The sequence below is a fragment of the Gymnoscopelus microlampas genome (genome assembly GCF_963454915.1).
Source record: "Gymnoscopelus microlampas genome assembly, chromosome: 12".
Taxonomy (NCBI): domain Eukaryota; kingdom Metazoa; phylum Chordata; class Actinopteri; order Myctophiformes; family Myctophidae; genus Gymnoscopelus; species Gymnoscopelus microlampas.
The window spans coordinates 4,192,286-4,214,603 of record NC_139949.1 but is presented as its reverse complement, the minus strand read 5'-3'; the positions used below and the strand labels follow the sequence as shown (position 1 = coordinate 4,214,603).

General features: G+C 41.0%; 2 protein-coding genes across 2 annotated transcripts in view; one reads left to right on the top strand and one right to left on the bottom strand.

Moving 5' to 3' along the window:
* LOC311056925 (parvalbumin beta-like) overlaps positions 1 to 22,318 on the bottom strand; it is a 523,075-nt gene that overhangs the window by 246,252 nt on the left and 254,505 nt on the right. The gene's annotated exons all lie outside the window — the stretch shown is intronic.
* Positions 16,644 to 18,052, top strand: LOC311057505 (uncharacterized protein). The gene is made up of 3 exons (XM_084074465.1): positions 16,644 to 16,774; positions 16,954 to 17,045; positions 17,692 to 18,052. Exons 1-3 carry the CDS (start codon positions 16,645 to 16,647, stop codon positions 17,986 to 17,988), a joined length of 519 nt encoding a protein of 172 aa, XP_083930591.1. The 5' UTR covers position 16,644; the 3' UTR covers positions 17,989 to 18,052.

Here is a 22,318-nt window from a genome sequence, read left to right as displayed (position 1 = left end):
GGTCAGGTAGGTTAGTGTGGGCCAGCAATGTTGGCCAATCAGGGTGGAGTGTGAAAAATCGGACGGATCGTTCAGGTCCGTCTTGATCACTTGACTAAAGGCATAATATATACCGATTTGCGTGATGTTTGGACAACATTTGTAGGAGTAATCTAAAAATAACTGTTTTGCAAAAATCGTCCTCCTTGTGGCGCTATGATAGGGCAATGTTGAAAGGGTGGCATTTGTGCCTCAACGTAGTGCAAATGTGCGTGCAAAGTTTCACCGCAATCGGACGCTGCGTTCAGGATTTGCAGTATTTTGTTCAAAACAAACCACTCCTGCAAACTTTAGATGTCAATCTTAGCCAATCAGGATGGAATATGAAAAATCTGAAAGACTTCTTTTGTTAAATGACTATATAGATACTGTGTACCGATTTGCGTGATGTTTGGATAAAATCTGTAGGAGTACTGTCAAAAAATATGTTTTGCAAAAAGCGGCCTCCTGGTGGCGCAGAAGTTCTGAATTGGCATCCAGGGAGTGTGTGTGCACAGTTTGGCTGCGATCAAGCCAACGGTGTCGGAGATTAGCTGTTCACGGACGGACACACACACACACACACACACACACACACACACACACACACACACACACACAAACACACACACACACACACACACACACACACACACACACACACACACACACACACACACACACACACACACACACACACACACACACACACACACACACACACACACACACACACACACACACACACTGGGGCGGCAGTGGCTCAGGGGTAGAGTGAACTGGAAACCGCAAGGTTCCCAGTTCGATCCCGGGCTGGGGCGCTCCCCCAGAGTTAGTGTCGAAGTGTCTTTGAGCAAGACGCTGAACCCTTAATTGCTCCCGATGAGTGGGTTGGTGCCTTGCATGGTTTCCTGCACCATCGGTGTGTGAATGTAATGCACAATCTATGTAAAGCGCCTTGGATAAAAGCGCTATATAAATGCACCATTTACACACACACACACACACACACACACACACACACACACACACACACACACACACGGATGGACGGACGGGGTGCAAAACATACTCTCTCGAAAGGCAAGACCAAAATAAGAGTACTTTTACTTTCAGTAAGTGTGGTGTTTGTAATGTTGATACCACCAGTACTTGTGTACTTTTTACTCAGGTGATTTTGTTTTATTTTTACATTGTGCCATTTAGTTAAATACAAAAAGATCTGAGCTCAACCACTGGTAATCCTACAGTTTATTCTACACACACTGCTTTTGACATTGACTTACTTGACTTATTCCTTTAGGCTCCTAGATGGAGCATAGGGCCGCAATCACACCCCGCTCCACTTGAGCTGAATTGCTGCTCTCATATAGGGTTCTGATGTTCCAGGTCCCTATCCTGGTTTTTGCCTTAGTCTTCAGTAGATTCTTCGGTGAGCTGGCTTCCCTTAGGCTTTCACCAGCACACGTCATGGGCTCTTCTAAAGAGGAATCTCTCCGACTAGGCTCTTGTTGGGGTGTTTTTGCGGTTTCTGTAGCATATGTAGGTTTTACGGGTTGGGGTTGCTAGCCCCAAGCCCAACCTTCCACCATTTCTGGCTTCTGGTGTGTTTTGGAGTCGGTTTGTTAGTCCCCTTCCCCTAACCTATTGTCCTCCAGGCAATAGATTACAGTCTCATACCACGTGAGACCAGACAGGTTTGGGGTTGTGTACAAGCTGTCCCGGCACGTCAAGCCCAGCCAACTCCATGCTACTGTGTAGTGATAAGCTGCAGCCAAGGCAAGCATTTCATACCAGCAGTGCGAGACAGACATGACTGCTGAGACTAACACAACTGATGTGGTGTGACAGGGCTTGAAGAGTGTGAGGGCTCTGGACTTTGACTATCAGCAGCAGATGATCTACTGGATAGAATGGTTCACCGAAAGGTTCAATCGCATCAGTCGCCTGCACATCAATGGCAGTGACGTCCAGGTCAGTGTGACAATGACAAATACTTATATTTGTAGAGTAAATACTTTGTGATATCAGTGTTCAATATCAAACAATAGAACAGGGTGCCTGGTGGCTCAGTCACTTAGTGCAGTGTTTCCCTAACAGTGGGGCTGGACCCGTTCTTGGGTCGAGGACCCATTTTCATGGGTCGCAAGTAAATATCTCTCTTTTCTGTTTCCTACTTAGTTTAAAATATATAGATTATTTCCACAAAATGATTCTAACATTTTTCAAAATAACTTCATGCATGGAAAAACCTGAAATTCCTTGGAAAAAATAAAATAATAATGAGTGGTGAAAATAGAGCACATGTTGTGAGCTTATAGATCGGCTTTTTTCACTAGTTTGGTTCCCGGGGAGACATCAAATATCTCTTTTGGGTCTCCAGCTAAAAAGTTTGGGAACCACTGAGTTAGTGTACAAAACATGTGCTATTTATAAGCTTAAAAAGTAAAATAAAAAGCTGATCTACACCCTCACTGCGTGTCGCGATGTGACACATTGTGAACTTGTAGATCTGCTGTTTTTGTAAAGAAACATTAAAAATATTGAAAATGTGTGGAAAAAAAGCTAGACACATTTGTGAAAAAAATACTGCACACTCTCCTATGTAGAAAATAACGCATAACAATGTTGAAATAATTGTATCAACTATAAATCAACTATAAAACATGGTGAGTATTCATAGTGCATGTATGGTTAATTAACAGGTCCTTCACAACAAGTTTACCAGAGATCCAACCAGTATGGCTGTTGATTGGGTGGGAGGTAACCTCTACTGGTGTGACAGTGACACCATAGAGGTGTCCAAACTAAACGGGTCGTACAGAACAGTCCTGGTCAACACCGGTCTGGACCAGCCACGGTCCATGGCTGTGGATGTACGCTACGGGTAAGAGCACTGTGGTGACATCATGAACTTCACACTGATTTATCAACCATCCTCTTTTCACAGGAAAACAGGATGCAAGAACATACAAACTGATGACATTGCATGATATTCTGTTCCTCTATATTTAAAAAGTTACTAATAAGAATAATAATACACAGTTTAAACCACATGAGGACAATTTAAATCATGTAATTCACTGAAAAGTGCACTAAATTGAGTGTGGAATACTTTCCTGTGATTGGCTGAGCTTTCTGGAGCTCCTATGAGGTAAACACCAAACATGTGACACCTAAGTAGACTAGGGTAACCACCCATCGCACATTGTGCAAGATAGTCCCGAAAATGGGACATTTGTCCCACATGAACAGAACAATGTCCCGCAAGTGATCATTGATAAATTAAAGTTTTTATTTAATGCCTCTCTCAATCAATCAAATCAATGTGCAGGTTTTGCGACGTGTGCAGAAGGAATACAAGAACACTCGCCCCAAAACACGCTCGCCCCGGGTCGAATTAAGCGATCTCGGGACGCCACCAGATATTCCTAAACGTAACCTCAGTAATACGGGGGCGAGTGTGTTTTAGGGCGAGTGTTCCGGTAATGGAAGTTGTTAACGTGAGCACACACCAAACTGCACTGGACTCACTAACAACAGATTCCATCACAACAGAGAGGACACGGGACCGCACTGCTCAAGCCTCACATAACCAAAACAGAATAAGTGATAGAGTAATGCTTTGTCTTAAACAGTTAAACGGTCACGAGCGCTGCTTTAATTGATGGACTGATCAAAGGACAGTGTCGTTGACCAACAAAAAAGACCCAAAAGAAAAGTCCCCGTGGGTAGGCGGAGGGATCCGTGTATCCACTGGGACAATAACGTTCCAACCGCGAGCAGCCATTTTGGGGCTATGGCCCGTTGGAAACGGGTGGTTTTCAATGTAAAAAAAATTAAACTGAATTAGGTTTTTCTAAAAATCCCATAGTTGGGCTGGATAGATGTCTGTTTTTTGGGAATTACGTCACATCCGACTACTTCTTCTCTGTGTTCCAAAGCTGTGTTAGAGCGCCCCTTGTGGAATAAACAAAAAAAGAAAACTTGATAATAGAACGTTATGCGTTCTTGGCGGGTAATGTGTTAAGTATAACAACCCTGGTATGAACTCTTCATCATATTGTATGTCCACTAGTACTGTACAGTACTGTATGTGTGATTAGTTGTGAATAGTGACCCTGACACAGTGTCTCCCTGACAGATACTTGTACTTGTCAGACATAAGTGACAGCAACCCCCACATAGAGAGGATGGGGATGGACGGCACCAACAGGACGGTCATCGTGAAGGATAAGATCTCCAAGCCCTACAGCCTGACGTTAGACTACATCAATGATCACATCTACTGGAGTGACTACAAGGAGAAATACATTGAGTTTGCCAACATGGATGGAACCAACAGACACACAGGTAACACACACACACACACACACACACACACACACACACACACACACACACACACACACACACACACACACACACACACACACACACACACACACACACACACACACACACAAAAGCTTTAGCCTTTTTTGTGTTCATTTCTAGTTTTTAATCTAGTTCATCGGGTTGAAATACATTATCTTACTGTAAGAAATAAGGCGGTGATAAATTGACTACTTTTATATACTTTACAGATGCATGTTAACTCTTGTTATAAAACACTTTATAATACTTTGTAAATTCATTGTATAATATTGTGAAAATTCTGTTCTGTGCGTCTGTAGTTGTGAGTCAGGACAACATCTGGGCTATTACTCTGTTTGAGGATCACATCTACTGGACAGACAGGGAGACCAGATCCATCTACAGAGCCAACAAGACTCAGGGAACCAACACGATCACACTCATCAGCAACCTGGACGGTCCATCTGACATCCACATCTACCACCCCTATCGACAACCTGAGGGTCTGTACAACCTACTGTATACAACAACACTCATTATTACTCTTCATGCTTTTTTATCTTGTATAAAGTTATATTTGATCTGTTATGAAAACTTTTACATAAACTACATGTCCCTACGGGCATGGCATTATAGGGGGAATTTTGTATGCAATGTATCCCCCCTCCACACACACACACACACACACACACACACACACACACACACACACACACACACACACACACACACACACACACACACACACACACACACACACACAAAATAAAATAATACATATTATAGTAAAACAGCTCATGTACAACCTCAAAAAGCATTGCGATGCAAAATGTTGTGAGCTTGTAGACCAGCATTTATTTTTCTTTTTTAAACACAGGTGTGCGTTAAGATTTAGCCTTGTCCTTAGGAAGATCTTGAGCACAAAAAGCTCTGTTGTAACATATAGGTGTGTGTTCTCATATTCATTACATGTGTGCATGTTTTCTCCACCCTGCAGTGTCTGGTCATCCATGTCAGACCAACAATGGAGGCTGCAGTAACCTGTGTCTGCTCTCACCTGGAGGGGGCTACAAGTGTTCCTGTCCCACCGACTACAACTTGACAGCTGATGGCAAGCAGTGCATGTCCAACTGCACTGCTAGCCAGGTGATTCACCTCAGCTTCACTTGTGTTACTCTGTATGACTTTATGTCTCATGTCTGCTTTAGATACATTACTGATTCTAAACATAATCCTCTGTCTCGCTCTTCAGTTTGTTTGTCAGAATGACACGTGCATTCCGTTCTCGTGGAAATGTGACACAGTAGATGACTGTGGGGACCGGTCAGATGAACCTGCTGACTGCTGTAAGTATAGAGACTGAAAATTAGCTCAATGTTCATGATTTATTAACTGTGTTTACAGTGATCACAATTATTACTTCTATGTATTCCCAAAACACTCATACATACTCGTAATGATTTATAACAATAATAACAACCCATTTTGAGTATGAGTATAAATGCATTATAATAATTATTATAATCTACTCATAATACAGTATAATTACAGGTATAAGAAAGAACTAATATGTTCTCAGAATGCTTAATAGCAATAATCATGACATAACTCATTTTATAATTACTTTTAAGGTCAAGTATTATAAAACTAATTGCTGTTTATTTTGGCCAGTATCATAGTGTTATAATTATCATGTTTATAACACTACACTATAACTGACTTATCAATGATAAGGGGCACGGATATTGACTTTACTTTGCTTTATTTTAATTCTCACACACACACACACACACACACACACACACACACACACACTTAACATCTTTATTTGCGTTCACATTTAACTAGAAATTCTTGAACACAAACAATAGTACAGTAGATGCACAAACTTGGGAAACTCAGTGTTTCAGGATACAGATCACAGGTACAGGAAGCATGTCTCCTTCATATGTGGCGATTGCCAATAATCACAGACACTGAACAGAATTTAGCCAATGCCGTAGCTCTTGGCTCGGGCATTCCTGCAATCTACAGGCCTCTCACAATAAATGTATGGACATTACAGAGGCATCCACTTTTGGTGTTAGTGGGTCAAATTTGACCCGTGATTTAACTCAGCCCAAAATACTCAAAAAACATTTACCGGTATTTTCATTTATTTTTTTCACCCACCTCATAGCTAACTTGTTATGCATTCATATCCATGGAAACACTAAAAAACTAAAATATTATCTTGGGTTAGTTAGGGTTAGGGTTTCATCTTTCAATATATCACATTTTCAGTTATAAAAATGTGACCCTTTTTGACTGGAGGACAGTCATTTCGCTGGTGCCCATTCTTCAGGAAAACAGAAAAACTTTTTTTTTAAATATTTCTTTATCCAAAATGAGTTTATAACCCAGTTAGACTCTTCACATACTAGAGCATGTCTGACAGAAATTTCAGAGCTTAAATCGACATGTAAATATGAAATAAATGCATAAACATGCAGTAAAATATAAGGTTAGAGTTAGCATTTGCTAGCATTGCTACAAAAGCAACTAAATCCTCAGTTTCCATCCAAACATCGCAAAATTGCGGTAAAATTCTCTATTTCTACCCAATCATTTTGAAAGGTATCACTAATCTGTTGGCTTGTGTCTAATGTAAATTTCAAATAAAGATGTATTAACAATCATATTTTGTTAAAACTGTTGTGAAAATGTATCTCTATTTGTCCTCCTGGGCCACTGGTTCCAGCCGGTTCCAGCAGGGGGCAGTGGCAAATGCTTGGTCTCAGAGTGCATACAGAACAAAGAGACCATAGATATAGAAACCTAGATACCTCATTGGCCTCTGCAGTTCGTTGGAGCAACTCGTATCACGGCCGCCATTTTCGCGTAGGAAAACGGACACTCAAAGTGACTACTGGCCAATCACAGCGCTCACAGCGCGTTGACTACTGGCCAATCACAGTGCGTCTTTTCTAAGATTTGTCAGAATCTAGTTGTCCCGCCCCCACTTGCCTCTGATTGGCCTACCGAACGCCCCCTTCTGTGACACACACGGAAGCTTCAGGGAAGCTTTCCTACGCTAAAATGGCCCCCGTGATACCAATGCCTCAGAGTCGAAGGAGGCGTCTACCTTTATATGTCTATGAAAGAGACCCTTGGAAACAAAAGAATTGCATCCCCCGCTATGCATGATGGGATTGATAGCCCAGTAGTGCTACTCTGAATGAGAGCCATTGAAATGGTGCTTTCTCTACTTGAGAGTTTTAACTTGATTTAACTTGACTTCAGTTCTATAAGCTGTAGTTTCAAAACTATTCACTCAATCTTATTAACCAATATATTATTATTTTGCTATGCTTTCCTGCTTTCATATGACATGAAAAAAATGAAAATGAAAAAATGCTAGATGACTGTCTCCCAGTCAAATTTGGTCACAAATGTTAAAATTCACTCATTACGTTTCCTATAATGAAGACAATGGATAATGATGTTATCTAGATATAATAGACTAACATTAGAACACACTTCCATTAACTTAACTTAAATTGTTTTTAATATTATTAAAAATAGTGAAACTTGGTGTGTTAGGGTCATTTTGACCCGTATACCATAGAAGGTAAAAAATGATGTGTTCTTCATAAACTCAAACCTTATTTTACTCCTGATAGCAAATGTTAATTGAGGACACGTCTCTCTCACTCTCAAACATGTAAACATTGAATATTGGCAATTTGGGGGGAATTGAGCCACACTTGCCGGGTCAGTTCGGACCCTAACACCACAAGTGTCACTTTTTTATAGAGACCATCAGAATTAATTAAAATGATGATAAATATTTTTTTTGCGTTACAATGGCTATTTCCAAGGATATCATGAAGCCTTGTCCCAATAAAGAAATGTAGAGGGTACTTTTTTACTTCAAAAATGACCCTAACACAATGGAAGGGTAAAGACGTGGGTACTTAAGCACCTTGGTAAGGGATACCTCTTCCAGACTGTGGTCGAATGCACAACCCACATCCAAAATGGTCACAGACAGACAGACAGACAGACAGACAGACAGACAGACAGACAGACAGATCTCTGTTAAAGTGAAACTAATGTATTATGATTTTCTTTCTCAGCTGTCCAAGTTAAACCAACACACAACTCAACAGGTAAACAAAGATGAAAGATTAAAACTGATTGATGATGTTCAATCAGTTTTGATATTCTTCCAGTTCTTGTAAATAAAGTAACACGTTGTTTATTGCATAATTACTCTCTGAACAGATTCGGACGATGTCAGGTTGGTGGGAGGAACCGGTAACTGTAATGGTGGACTGGAGATGAAACACCAGGAAGAGTGGAGACCAGTGTTGGCTTGGTTTGACTGGAACAGGATGTCATCATCTGTAGTGTGTCGACAGCTAGACTGTGGCTCTGCTGTTTCAACAGAATTTACTTCTAGTTCTACACGTCAACCTGGATGGATGATTCCATCTTCCTGTGTTGGCTCTGAGTCTTCACTGATGGAGTGTGGACCAGTAAAGCCTTATGATTCCACTCTCACACTGAAGATTAACTGTTCAGGTAAAACAATGACTTCAACAATGTAAACGTTTTGTGATCATCAACATGCCTTTAAAACGTACCATGTTTGTGCATGAAGTCCACAATTACAATATACTAATAAGGCATTTAGCAGACCCTAAACGTTAAATGCTCTCATCCAGAGCGATTTACAAGTATGATATTGGAATAAGCAGAGTAAGCATGAACTGTTAGTAGTCAATAACAGGACAAATAATCACATTAGCATCTATCTAAACAACATGATATCTAAATAGCATTATATACATTTGAAACTATAGGATACCAGGTAAACAATGAGCCTAGCACCTGTCTAAACAACATGCTATCATAACACCACACTGAAAACCCACCTTTTCAGATTTGCATTCCCTACCTAATTCAAATCACCCCATTTTTGTGTTAGCTTAGTTTTTTGTTCAGGTAGAATCAATTTCTATAAAATAATTATATAATAAATACATGTATTGATACTTTAGGTTATACAATGTGTATATGAAAGGATGATTTTAGATTAGATATTGCAGAAAAATTAACGTTAAAGTAATTTTCAATGCAGGAGTTCTTCTCATCATAGCAAAGCAAATGTTTTTACTAAATTACCCTATATATATCTTACAGCATTGTTTAAAGATATGCTTGTAGCCAGGTTAGATCTCTTCAAATGTTCCTGTGAGCTATGTTTGTCAGGAAGAAGAACCAAAATGTATTTGACTTTCTATTGAAACATCGATGCAGCAACCTGGTGATTACAGCAGTGGTTCCCAAACTGGGGGTCGAGACCAATGGAGGTACCCAAAATAATTTGGGGGGTTTCCAGATGATTAGTTTAATGTGCAACATTGTTTTCTCATTCACAGGAAACAAACCAACATAAAGTATAAGTGTATGCAGGGTATCTGCACATTTCTAAAGTTACAATTTAATGACTTTTAAGACCTTCTTAATACCAAATTGGCCAACTTGTCAAATATTATGCAGGAAAGGGGCAAACATTGTGAAAATAGCCAATCTACAAGCTCACAACGCCTTGTAGTGCGAGGCGTTTTGAGATTGTAGTTTGACTATTTGCACAATATGTATCTGTGGAACCAAGTATACATCTAATATGCCTACAATTCCAAGTGCTTGTCAGTGTGGGGGGGTACCCAGTTCAAATATGATTATTAGTGGGTGTCGTGGCCTGAAAAGTTTGGGAAACATTGGACTACAGTGATGCTGGCATACTGCATGTACTACACCTTCCTGTCTTTATCCAAAGGTGCCTCTGTAGACTACTGAGGGCACTGTCCAACTTCCATTCTGAAACTGTTTGAGGACCACATCGCTGTCCTGGTTGTGTGGGTCAAGGGGTTGGGGTGCAGCAGGGTTGTCACAGTTCCCATCAGTCACTGTAACTGTTTTTCCATGGAGATGGCCTGCTTGAGGGAACACCTCAAAATCTCTCTAACCTGCAGCTTTTCAAGCCACTAGGTCAGCTGTCCTTTGGGCTTTTTAAAATGTTTGTGAAGCAGGTCAGAGATGTGTGATTGAACAGGAAGTTGTACAGGTGGAAATACTTCACGGTCCACCCCACCGCCAACAGCTCTCGTCTGGTCATGCGGTTAGTTCCCCAACTTCCTCTTGGCATAGTTTAGGGAACAGCTGTAGTATGTGACCACTCTTTCTCCACTCTTGTCCGAGACAGCACTGTGCCCAGGCCCCCATCACTGGCCTCTGTTGCCATGATGAACGGCATATTCAGGTTAGGCTCGGCCAGGACCAAGGTTCCAGCTCCTTTAGCTCCTCCCGTACCTGATGAAAGGTGGTGTGCCATGCCTCAACCCAAAAGGAATGCCTTTCCTTATGTGTCAGCTCATTTAAGGAGCTGGTGATCACTATAAAGTCCCGTAAAAACCACATAACCGGTCCTGGGATCCAGATGGTGGCATATGTGTTTCGTGTTCCAGTTCAGTTTCCCATAGTTTTGTTTTATGGGTTTGGCAGCAGACACCTTCATATTATGTTTCCAGTTTAGAGCCAACAAAATTAACCAGAACAAGGAAACGGGTATGACGTCTTCTGTAAACCTGGGACTATAGTTATGCAGAGAGCCAATAAGATGCCAGGCCTAGGGAGCTGTGAAGCTGTCTGATGTTCTGGGGGCTGACGTGTCTTTTACGGAAGCAACCTGTCATTGTACCAATGTAACGATCAATGGTGTATCTATTTTGATAGATATTTCTTAGTTTTATGAAAAGTACAGCATTATGTTCTGTCCCCTTTCATCGCCAAGCATTCTCATTCCTGTCCAATGGACACCCAGGGACCTTACAATATTTAGGTTGATTTAGTAAAAACATTTACTTTGTTGATGAGAAGAACTCATGCCTTTGCAATTACTTTAAAGTCAATTTGCATAATGTATCTGCAATATTATGATCTAAAATCATCATTTCATACACACATTTTATAACCTAAAACAAATTATGAATACATTTTTTATTTTATAATTATTTTAGAGAAATTGACAAGAAGAATAACCTTAAAGTAAGTATTGCAATGTTGTGTTACTTTATACAAATGATAATATTAAAACACATTGAGTGCCAATCGTGTATATCTACTCCACTCTTACGTAGATCTTTTTTTTTTCACAGGTTCACAATGCATTGTAGACCTTGTTCGATACGCCACATTTCATTGTAGCACCACCGGAAACGGAATTATCCGGGATCCGTTTTTTCCGATCCCATCCACTTCCATTCTATAGCTGACACCAAATCGCCATTTTCTCAGTTGTAGTTTTTCTCGTCGCTTAACATAAACCGTTGTAACTACAAGATGGCGGATCGGATTTCCATGCGGTCTTCACTGGTCGACTCACAAGGATCGGCTGTGTGTTTACAAAGAGTTGAATGCGCGATTTTAACGGATTTAACTTTGTCTCTGGCAACGTGAAAAAAACAAAAAAACAACAATAAAACGCTGGCACTGGTGAGTTATGAGATTAACCTCTGGCATGGAATGTGTTGTTAATAATAGGCTTAAATTATAAAATAGCCTCATGACAGCATTTTCCCAGTCGGCCACGTTGGCCGGTGATGTTTATAATTAACGGCCAATTAAACATTGTATTGGTCATTGGCCGGTACATACCAGCTAACGGAAACCTTGATCACAATATGATGCAACATGTACATAGTGGAATTAAAACATTAGTAAAAGAACATACAACATGAACCCACTTTGCATTGATGCAAAACTCCTGCAGCACAACAATGCGTGGTGGAGAAGAGGTGGAGAAGAAGCTTCAACCAGCTTAGGGTGTAGTTAGGGGTGAAGTGTCTTGCTTGTGGACTAACAGTATGGGACACTGTTCAATTAATTTTCTTCTAAATAATCTCTCCCTCTCCCTCTCCCTCTCTCTCTCTCTCTCTCTCTCTCTCTCTCTCTCTCTCTCTCTCTCTCTCTCTCTCTCTCTCTCTCTCTCTCTCTCTCTCTTCAGAGTCTGTGAGGTTGGTGAATGGGACTAGTTTGTGTTCAGGCAGAGTGGAGGTGAAGGCTAATCAGTCGTGGGTCTCAGTGTATGAAGGTGACTTTGACCAGCAGGATGCAGAGGTGGTCTGTAGGGAGCTTGGCTGTGGGGGGCATTCAGTCCTCCATGGGGCGCTCTATGGAGAAGTTGACACTCCAATGTGGACCGAAGAGTTCCAGTGTGAAGGCAACGAGTCTGTTCTCCTCGACTGTGAAACCTCAAACTCAACTAGAAACACCAGCTCACCTGACAAGACAGTTGGACTCACCTGCTCGGGTAAAAGACAAACTATACTTTTGGTTTGGATTCATATTTTATTATAATAAAAGTATTTTTACTCTCTTTGTTTACTCTCTTGATTCTTTACAGTGGTTGATGATGTCAGGTTGGTAGGAGGAACCAGTAACTGTACTGGTACGCTGGAGATTAAACACCAGGGAGAGTGGAGACCAGTGGATGGTGGGTTTCACTGGAACCTGAAGTCATCATCTGTAGTGTGTAGACAGCTGGACTGTGGCTCTGCTGTTTCAACAGAAAGGAGTTCTTGGTTTACACATGAACCTGTGTGGAGGATTACACCTTACTGTGCTGGTTCTGAGTCTTCACTGAGTGACTGTGTCATAATGGAGACTTCTCATAGCACACGGAAAGGTTTGATTACAGGCAGACCCACAGTGATCTGTTCAGGTAACTCAACCATGACTTGAACAACAACACCAATTTTTTCCTTTTCTCGTTTAGTCTGTCTGTCTGTCTGTCTGTCTGTCATACACAGTGTGCATGTGTTTGTAGGGACTCGTGGAGACTTTTGCTCTGCTGTGTGCTGTGAGGGAGGGCTCTTGAGGGACATCTGATGATGATGATGATCATAATGATGAATGACTTTGTTTTATAAACTACCAATATTTCCCTCTGTGTGTTTAGGAGTTTAGGAGAAAACAACTTGAATCTGATGTTTTTAGATTTCCATTTGCATCCATAATGCACTAATGTTTTTTCTCTCTTTCTCTCTCTCTCTCTCACACTCTCTCTCTCTAGAGTCTGTGAGGTTGGTGAATGGGACTAGTTTGTGTTCAGGCAGAGTGGAGGTGAAGTCTAATCAGTCGTGGGTCTCAGTGTGTGAAAGACAATTGGATCAGCGCGATGCAGAGGTGGTCTGTAGGGAGCTCGGTTGTGGGGCTCCTTCAGTCTTTAAGGGGGCGCTCTATGGAGAAGTCAAGGCTCCAATATGGACTGAAGAGTTCCAATGTGCAGGTAATGAGACTGCTATCCTGAACTGTAAAACCTCAAACTCAACTAGAAACCCCAGCTCACGTGACAAGACTGTAGGACTCACCTGCTCAGGTAAAAGACAAGTTACACTGGATTGCATTATTATTTCAGAATTAAAGTAATATTCATTGTTACTGTTAAGTCTCTTGTCTCTGTACAGAGTCTGGTGATGTCAGGTTGGTGGAAGGAACCAGTAACTGTACTGGTATTTTGGAGATGAAACACCAGGGAGAGTGGAGACCAGTGGATGGTTGGTCTGACTGGAATCAGAACTCATCATCTGTAGTGTGTAGACAGCTGGACTGTGGCTCTGCTGTTTCAACAGAAAGGAGTTCTGGTTCTACACACAAACCGGCCTGGAGGATTACATCTTCCTGTGTTGGGTCTGAGTTTTCACTGAGGGAGTGTGGAACAATGATGTCTGCTACTTCCTTCTACATACTAGAGGTGATCTGTTCAGGTAACAAACTACTTGAACTACAGTCATATTTACAGTGTCTTATACAGCTGCGGGAAACACTGCCGCCTGATCAATGGAGCCATCTGCGCAATGCTCCCCGTCCCGTCCCGTCCCGTCTACTTGTAGAGAATAAATTGACCTGACTTGAGTGTGGAACTGCTGCACATTGATAAGTTAACATACCTTTATTATTATTTCTTCTCTTACTTAATATAGTTTTAAGTCTAAGATGTTGCACAAGTTTTTACGCAACAAGTCACACCATTTAGCTGCTTGTACTTGTACAAGTTAGTTACCAAAAAAAAACTTTATTATTGAATGATTCTTGTGTAAACAACACAGTGTGGTTTATTATGAAGCAACATGTTCTGATGGGGCACTGTGCCCTAGTAGTATGTTTAATGTGTAATAATACAATGTAACGTGCACACAATAGATGATGTCTCTGGTCTTGTATTTTTTTCCCATTTAATATTATTTGTTATGTTCTTATCATCAGCCAGTGTATGATGTGAAATACACATTATCTCTCTCTCTCTCTCTCTCTCTCTCTCTCTCTCTCTCTCTCTCTCTCTCTCTCTCTCTCTCCCCCCAGAGTCTGTGAGGTTGGTGAATGGGACTAGTTTGTGTTCAGGCAGAGTGGAAGTGAAGTCTAATCAGTCGTGGGTCTCAGTGTATGAAGGTGACTTCGACCAGCAGGATGCAGAGGTGGTCTGTAGGCAGCTTGGCTGTGGGATTGCTTCAGTCTTCCATGGGGCGCTCTATGGAGAAGTGAACTTGCCGATGTGGACCGAAAAGTTCCAATGTGAAGGTAATGAGTCTGTTCTCCTGGACTGTGGAACCTCAAACTCAACTAGAAACACCAGCTCACCTGACAAGACTGTTGGACTCACCTGCTCAGGTAAAAGACAAAATACACTTTTGGGTTGGATTATTATTTCATTATGAAAACAATATTAATTGTTACTGTTTATTCTCTTGTCTCTGTACAGGGTATGGTGATGTCCGGTTGGTGGGAGGAACCAGTAACTGTATTGGTATACTGGAGATGAAACACCAGAGAGAGTGGAGACCAGTGGATGGTTGGTCTGACTGGAACGTGAAGTCATCATCTGTAGTGTGCAGACAGCTGGACTGTGGCTCTGCTGTTTCAACAGAAAGGACTTCTGGTTCTACACATGAACTCGTTTGGTGGATTTCATCTTCCTGTGTTGGGTCTGAATCTTCACTAAGGGAGTGTGGAACAAAGGAGTCTGGTAATTCCACTGCCAGACTGGAAGTGATATGTTCAGGTACAGCTCTTATCTATCCACCATATGTCCGTCCGTCCGTCCGTCCGTCCGTCCGTCCATCTTTCTATTTGCAGCCTGGTTGCCAGAGACATTTTTGGCACTGTACATTTCTTGAAATAGCAAGAAACATTGAAAATATTGATAACATAGCTTACTCTACATACACTGTTTGAAGGTCTTAAGAATTACCAAGTAAATGTCTGTGTTGTTTGCAAATTCATTCCAGTTTGAGGATAAATATAGAGGCTAAATAAATGTTTGTGTTAAAGTGGCTCAGTCAGTAGCTCTTGCCTTTGGACCGAAACTTTCTGGATTCTATCCCGAGCATTGCCAACTCAGCATATGAGTAGCACACATACAACATGCTATCTAAATAACATTTGTTTTGGTTAGAGGGATGCCTGTGATTTACGTGTTTCTAATAATGTGATATCTCTAACTTTACATGAATCTATTTTTCTCTGAGTGTGTTTATAAATCAGTTGTTTCAGCCAATTACCTGTCTTGTTACAGAGCTGCTGTTTAAGCCAATCGTCACCTTTGTAAACTCCATAAACGGTGTTTCTGAGGGCCACCATCAGAGGCTGCCCGTGATACAGGGTTCCAGCTTCACCATCAAATGCTCCGTCCAACCACAGTACCCAGGAGGCTCCTTCCACCTCACCTTCACTGGATCCAACACAACACACACCTACACCCAGCCAGCTGTCAATCACTCTGACAACTTCCTGCTTCCTGCAGCAAACCTCACTGGATTCAACACAACACACAACCTCACTGAATCCAACACAACACACAACCCCACTGAATCCATCACAACACACAACCCCACTGAATCCAACACAACACACAACCCCACTGAATCCAACACAACACACAACCCCACTGAATCCAACACAACACACAACTCCACTGAATCCAACACAACACACAACCTCACTGAATCCAACACAACACACAACCACACTGAATCCAACACAACACCCAACCCAACTGAATCCAACACAACACACAACCATGCTGAATCCAACACAACACACAACCACACTGAATCCAACACAACACACAACCCCACTGAATCCAACACAACACACAACGACACTGAATCCAACATAACAAAACTAAACTACACCCAGCCATCTGTCAATCACTCTGACAACTTCATGTTTGCCAACTTCCTGTTTCCTGCAGCAAACCACACCCACAATGGAAACTACAGCTGTACTTATCAGATCTATGTTTATAATCATAACTTCTCCTCTAAGAGCCAGGTCCTCTCTCTCACTTTCACAGGTATGTGCTTTTCAAGTCACAATATGAAACTCAATCAAGCACAATTAAATAGGACATGAATTCATTAATGTTTAACACATTCTATCAAATACAAATACACTTTAAAACACTTTACATTTTTTAGCTGTTTAAATTAGCTGCTCTTTAAATGATGTTTGATGTTCATATTTCTCTCACAGCGTCTCATCTGACATCTAACATTATGAAATCTACAGTCACAGTGCTGCTGCTTTTGATCATAATAATCAGTGGCCTCTATCATCTCTGGAGGGTAATTATACATCTTTAAATTAATGCAGGACAGTATGAAGTAGTTACAATGTTTGTATTTAAAGGAGCTACACCATGAATTTAAAAAATAATAATAATATTTGATATCATATTGTTTATGTCCCTCAAACGTTTTTCAAAAGGTTTGAGCCTAAATCAAGCCTCAGATATACTCATTCCAACTAACTTCTCTCTGGCTTATAAAGCACTTTCACCTGCAATACCACATTGTCCTGTTTGGCACGGGGCGCTATTGAGCCAGTTTGTATGCATGTTATGTCCTGGTTCTGTGTGGAAAAAGTAAAAAAAAAAAATAAGAAAAAAATGTAAAAAAATTAAAAATGGAAAAAAAAAAAAATTTTTTTTTTTTGGTTAGAACTGAAAAACGGGAGGAATTGTTCCCAGACGTGACGTAGGGTGGGGGAACAAATCTGACAGACTGTTTTCAGACCAATTTACATAAAAACCACAGATAGCCTATGAAAGCCTGCATGCACGAAGTCGGGTATTTGTTGGAACAGAAGAGAGGTGGGGGAGACCAAAAACACACACAAATGAAGAAAAAGTTAAAATTCATGGTGTAGACCCTTTAAGAGAGACACATCTGATTTAGTAAATTCAAGTTGGGTTCTGCTGTGTTTCTCCAGGCCACCAGAGGGCGTTGTGCAGGAGCGCAGATCACTGAGGTGGTTTATTATAATGTAGGACGGGAGAACGTTGAGATAGTTTATTATAACGTTGCTGGTTCTGATGCTGAAGCTGCTGGACCCAGTGAAGAGACAGAATACCACCAGTATGAGGAGGTGGGTGTACAAGGAGGTGCTGAAGCGGCTGGACCCAGTGAAGAAACAGAATACCACCAGTATGAAGATATAGACCTCCAAAGAGGTGCTGAAGTGGCTGGAAGAGGCAGGAGACCACCTGTGTATGAGGTAGATCTCTAAACGCTAATTTATGCTCGGAGTGACAAGTGTCGAACAACGCGTCACACTATTATACGTGTCTCTAAACATTCAGTCATATGTAATCATACTATCTTACGACTCGCCGACACGACAGATTTGCCACAAAACCTAAACAAGGAAGTGAATGTAGTCTTGTGCATTTTCCCAACCAATCAGAGTACGCATTTCATCAAGCAACTGCAATCGTTAATTGTTTCAGAGGTACGGCCAACACCGTAGACGGAGTTCCTCCGCGACACATTCTTTGTCGTTTTAACATCGATTTCGTAGCATGTTTATTTTAATGATCCATCAATCGATTGCGTTCTGGCTTGGTTCAATGGAACTAACTTAGTTAGTTAGAACGTTAAGTACCTACTTATTTGTATCACAATGAAAACACTTTTTTGCCTTATTATTTGGAGGCCAACTTGCAATATCCTTACGGCCCACCAGTGGCCCCGACCCACAGGTTGGGAATCGCTGCAATAAATGGATCTATTGATCGTACGGTGTCCACCCTCATTATGTTTCATCAAGTAATTATAACTATAAGTATTTAGTTATAGATATGTAGCTATTGATCCTACTGTACACAACACATACCTATGCAGCTCATGTGTTTGTGTCATTGTTAATGTGTCACTCAGGTCATAGATTGTCACACAGACAATCTCTCTATCTCAGAGATAGAGAAGTATTGATCTCTGGTATGGATCTGGTTGTGTTGTAACAGTTGTTTCTATTGGCACAATAGAACTGGGACTTTTGTTAATATACTGTATGATACATATATATTTTCACTATACACTTCTTATTTTTCAATGTTTATGGATGTATATGCAGTTTGAGTACTGCACTGGATCTGTTAATACCATGAAGGTAACATTATCAATTTATTGTCAATATAATACAGTCTTCTATCATTTGTGTAGCTTGGTTCCTATTTTATAAACAAGCTTGTTATGAGCAGTGAAACGTATTGTATATAGTTGTAGTATATATTTTATATTATTATGTTTTGGATGATTTATGATCTCTTAGTATATAATACTTATTTCCATGTTGTTGTATGTACTATGCCAGTGATTTTTCTGCATTAGACCACGGATCCCCATTTGATACCATTAGTTTGTATCTCTGGGACCCCAATATACATTGTAAAATCCTCAGTGTTTATGTAACTCTGAGAGTGTACAAATGGAACCAAATGACCCGTAAGGGTCCATTTGGTTCCACGTGTGCACTCTCTGAGTTACAGGCCCCAAAAGGGTCGATTTGGACGTCTGGGGGTCCCCGGACCCAACGTTGAGAAACAGTGTAATAATACTATGTACTGTAACTTAATTCATGTTGACTGTTGTTGGTTTGATGTTGAACTGAAAGTTGGTATTGGTCCATTATGGATGAGTCTAGGATACATCCAACCATTCAGACCATTATGAGCCTATAGGATCCATCCAACCATTCAGACCATTATGGATGAGCCAATAGGATCCATCCAAACATTCAGACCATTATGGATGAGCCTATAGGATCCATCCTACCATTCAAAGACCATTGTGTGTTTTCAAAGCACATGGACCTGAATGCTTCTTAATGAATGTGCATTTGACTATATATTTGTCTGACAGCAGTGTTCAACACTTAGATTCATACAATAATGTTATGTTTGATCTTTAGTCTTTTTTACCTTGTGCGGAAAATAACTCAATAAAGATGAAATTGCTTGAGGAAAATGAAGTGTTCCATCTCCTAAATGTGTTGCGTGTAGTATGGGAAGTTGTCATTGGTTACCATGAACACAAACAAATCCAACAGGTTGCCATGGTTTCATAACAACAGCAAGAGACTGACAGAACATTTCCATCAAGCATGTGATGAAAGCTGATCACTAATCAATGAATGTCTCAATCTACTCTGCTGGATTATGTTGGATAAACATACTGGCCCTCATTTATCAACGCGGTGCAGCCCGAATAATGAGCGTACGGCGAGATCACCGCACCTTTCGGTATTTATCAATATATCCTGACGTGGGCTTCATCCTACCGTAGGCTGAAATCTCACTTCTGGTCGAGACCAGTTGTTGACGTTGGCTGCGCCCGTTTATTCCATTCTAGACCTGCGGAGCACCATTGTCTGACTGTCTGACAAGCATCTGGACACATAATCCACTCCTAAATGTGTGTATCTACACTAATAAATAATCCCTGTGAAAATATAACATTTTTATAAAGTAATTTAAACAAACTGCTTTTGCTTTAACAGTCATTCAGATAAGATTGTAGATCTGGCTACATTGAAAATAGCAGATATACAAGCTCACAAGCCAGCGTCGCATCGCGACGCGTTATGAGCTTGTAGATCTGCTATTTTCAAAATATACAGCGCTTCTGCCGGTGCAACGGCGCCACTGTTATATTTTCATGGCCACCGGGAGATCAGACATTTAACCCATGGTCCAACACACACCAGCCTTCATTCATTAATGTTCTCTCCAGGCTATCTCTCATTAATGCGGAGCGGGACGGGACTCGCCCGTCCGACGGTCCGAGTCTCACTGGGAAATGGGAATAGCCTACATGACGGCTTTATTTTAGTGTAACTCGAACGCGCACTGCTCGGTATGGGTTAAATAAATCAATATACACACGTATTCCATTCATGCCGATGTGATTGGTATCATAATATGTCATTCATGTCGGCTACAAGCCTACGTGACAAAGATACGCTACGGTACGCTACGGTACGGAGATGAAAAACACAGAGGCGGGCGTGTGTGTGTGTGTGAGAGAGAGAGAGAGAGAGAGAGAGAGAGAGGGGGGCGTGTGTGTGTGTGTGTGTGTGTGTGTGTGTGTGTGTGTGTGTGTGTGTGTGTGTGTGTGTCGAGCGAGGGAAACTCTTTCTTATTGGCTTTTCATGATGTCTTCTTTGGTCGTATTCTGGTTCTTCAATCTTCATGTCGTAAAATCGGGGCGTTTTGAGAATATTTAAAGAGCTGGTGCCATGTTTTTGCACTTTTTCTGTTTTCCATGTGTCTATGAGGTTGATAGAACTTCATTAAGCCCCCCAGAGGTGGTTTTATGGTGTTTTATGTCTTCTCTGATTATTTGGAGTTTCTTCGTAGAGGCTGAAATCTTGAGGGTCAAATGTGCCAATAGAGAAACAGCCCTTTAGTGACATCACAGAGCCCCCAAAAAACATACCCTCCCCCTCATTATCACAACACAACAGGTGTGGGCATGAGGAGGAGGAGGGACTAGGACAGGTGGGTGGTGCTAAGGTGGTGGAGGAGGTGCTAAGGTGAGAACCAGGCATACTTAATGAACTGGAGGCGTGTCCACATAAAAACATTTTTTTTAACAATTTCTGTACACTTTTTTTTTTTTTTTTTAAATCCTTACATAATAATAATACCTTATGATCAGGTTTTAGGGTTGAAAAATATCATGGCACTCCGTCTTTAAGGGCGTGTTATTTAAATGACGCTCGGTTTCAGCCGTGACATTTATCAACGCTGGGACCAAGTGTACGCTCGGATCAGCTGTGTAGGATGCGTTGATAAATGTGACTTCGACGTTGGTGTACGGCCGAATATATGGAAAAATATACGGCGGTTTATACGCTGCGTTGATAAATGAGGGCCACTGTGTTGAGGGCATCTGATAGCTAGCCTTGGACACATTTGATCTTTATCAGTCTATATTTGAGGGTATTTCACTCTGACTCCTGGAGACTTCACCATAGCTGTAGGTTTAAACAGACATTTTGACATAATGGGCACGGTCCAAAGTGACAGCTATGTTTTGAGCTCAAGTTACTTTGGCACCTCTTGGGGACCAAGAGCCCTTTCTACAATATAGTCAGCAGAATGTGGGTTTAAATGGTAGTACTGTACATATCTTTTTAAGATAGTTGTTCCCAAACTTTGTTCATAACAAGGACCTCCACATTAATACGTATTTAAACTGACTCGATTTTGCGGCAGCGACCCCATACAAGATTTGTATTTTAAAAATGTTTCAAAGATATTCAAATGTTTTAATATATTTTTCAAGGCTATTGAAAATAGCAGCAAATGACCAATGTATGTAGAGTTAAAGTGGTTAAACTGAATTTGAAGCTACATCAGCTAATTTAGCTGGGGACCCCCTGGAGCCCCCTTCAAGGACCCCTTGGGGTCCCCGGACCCCACTTTTAAAACAACTGTTTTAAAACATCTGAGATCTATTTTGATCTCTGAAAAATGTTGTCGGCTTTAAATCTAGTCCATTTACATGTTATTAATTTTGCTACCACTTTTATAAGTGAATCAGAAACACTTTAT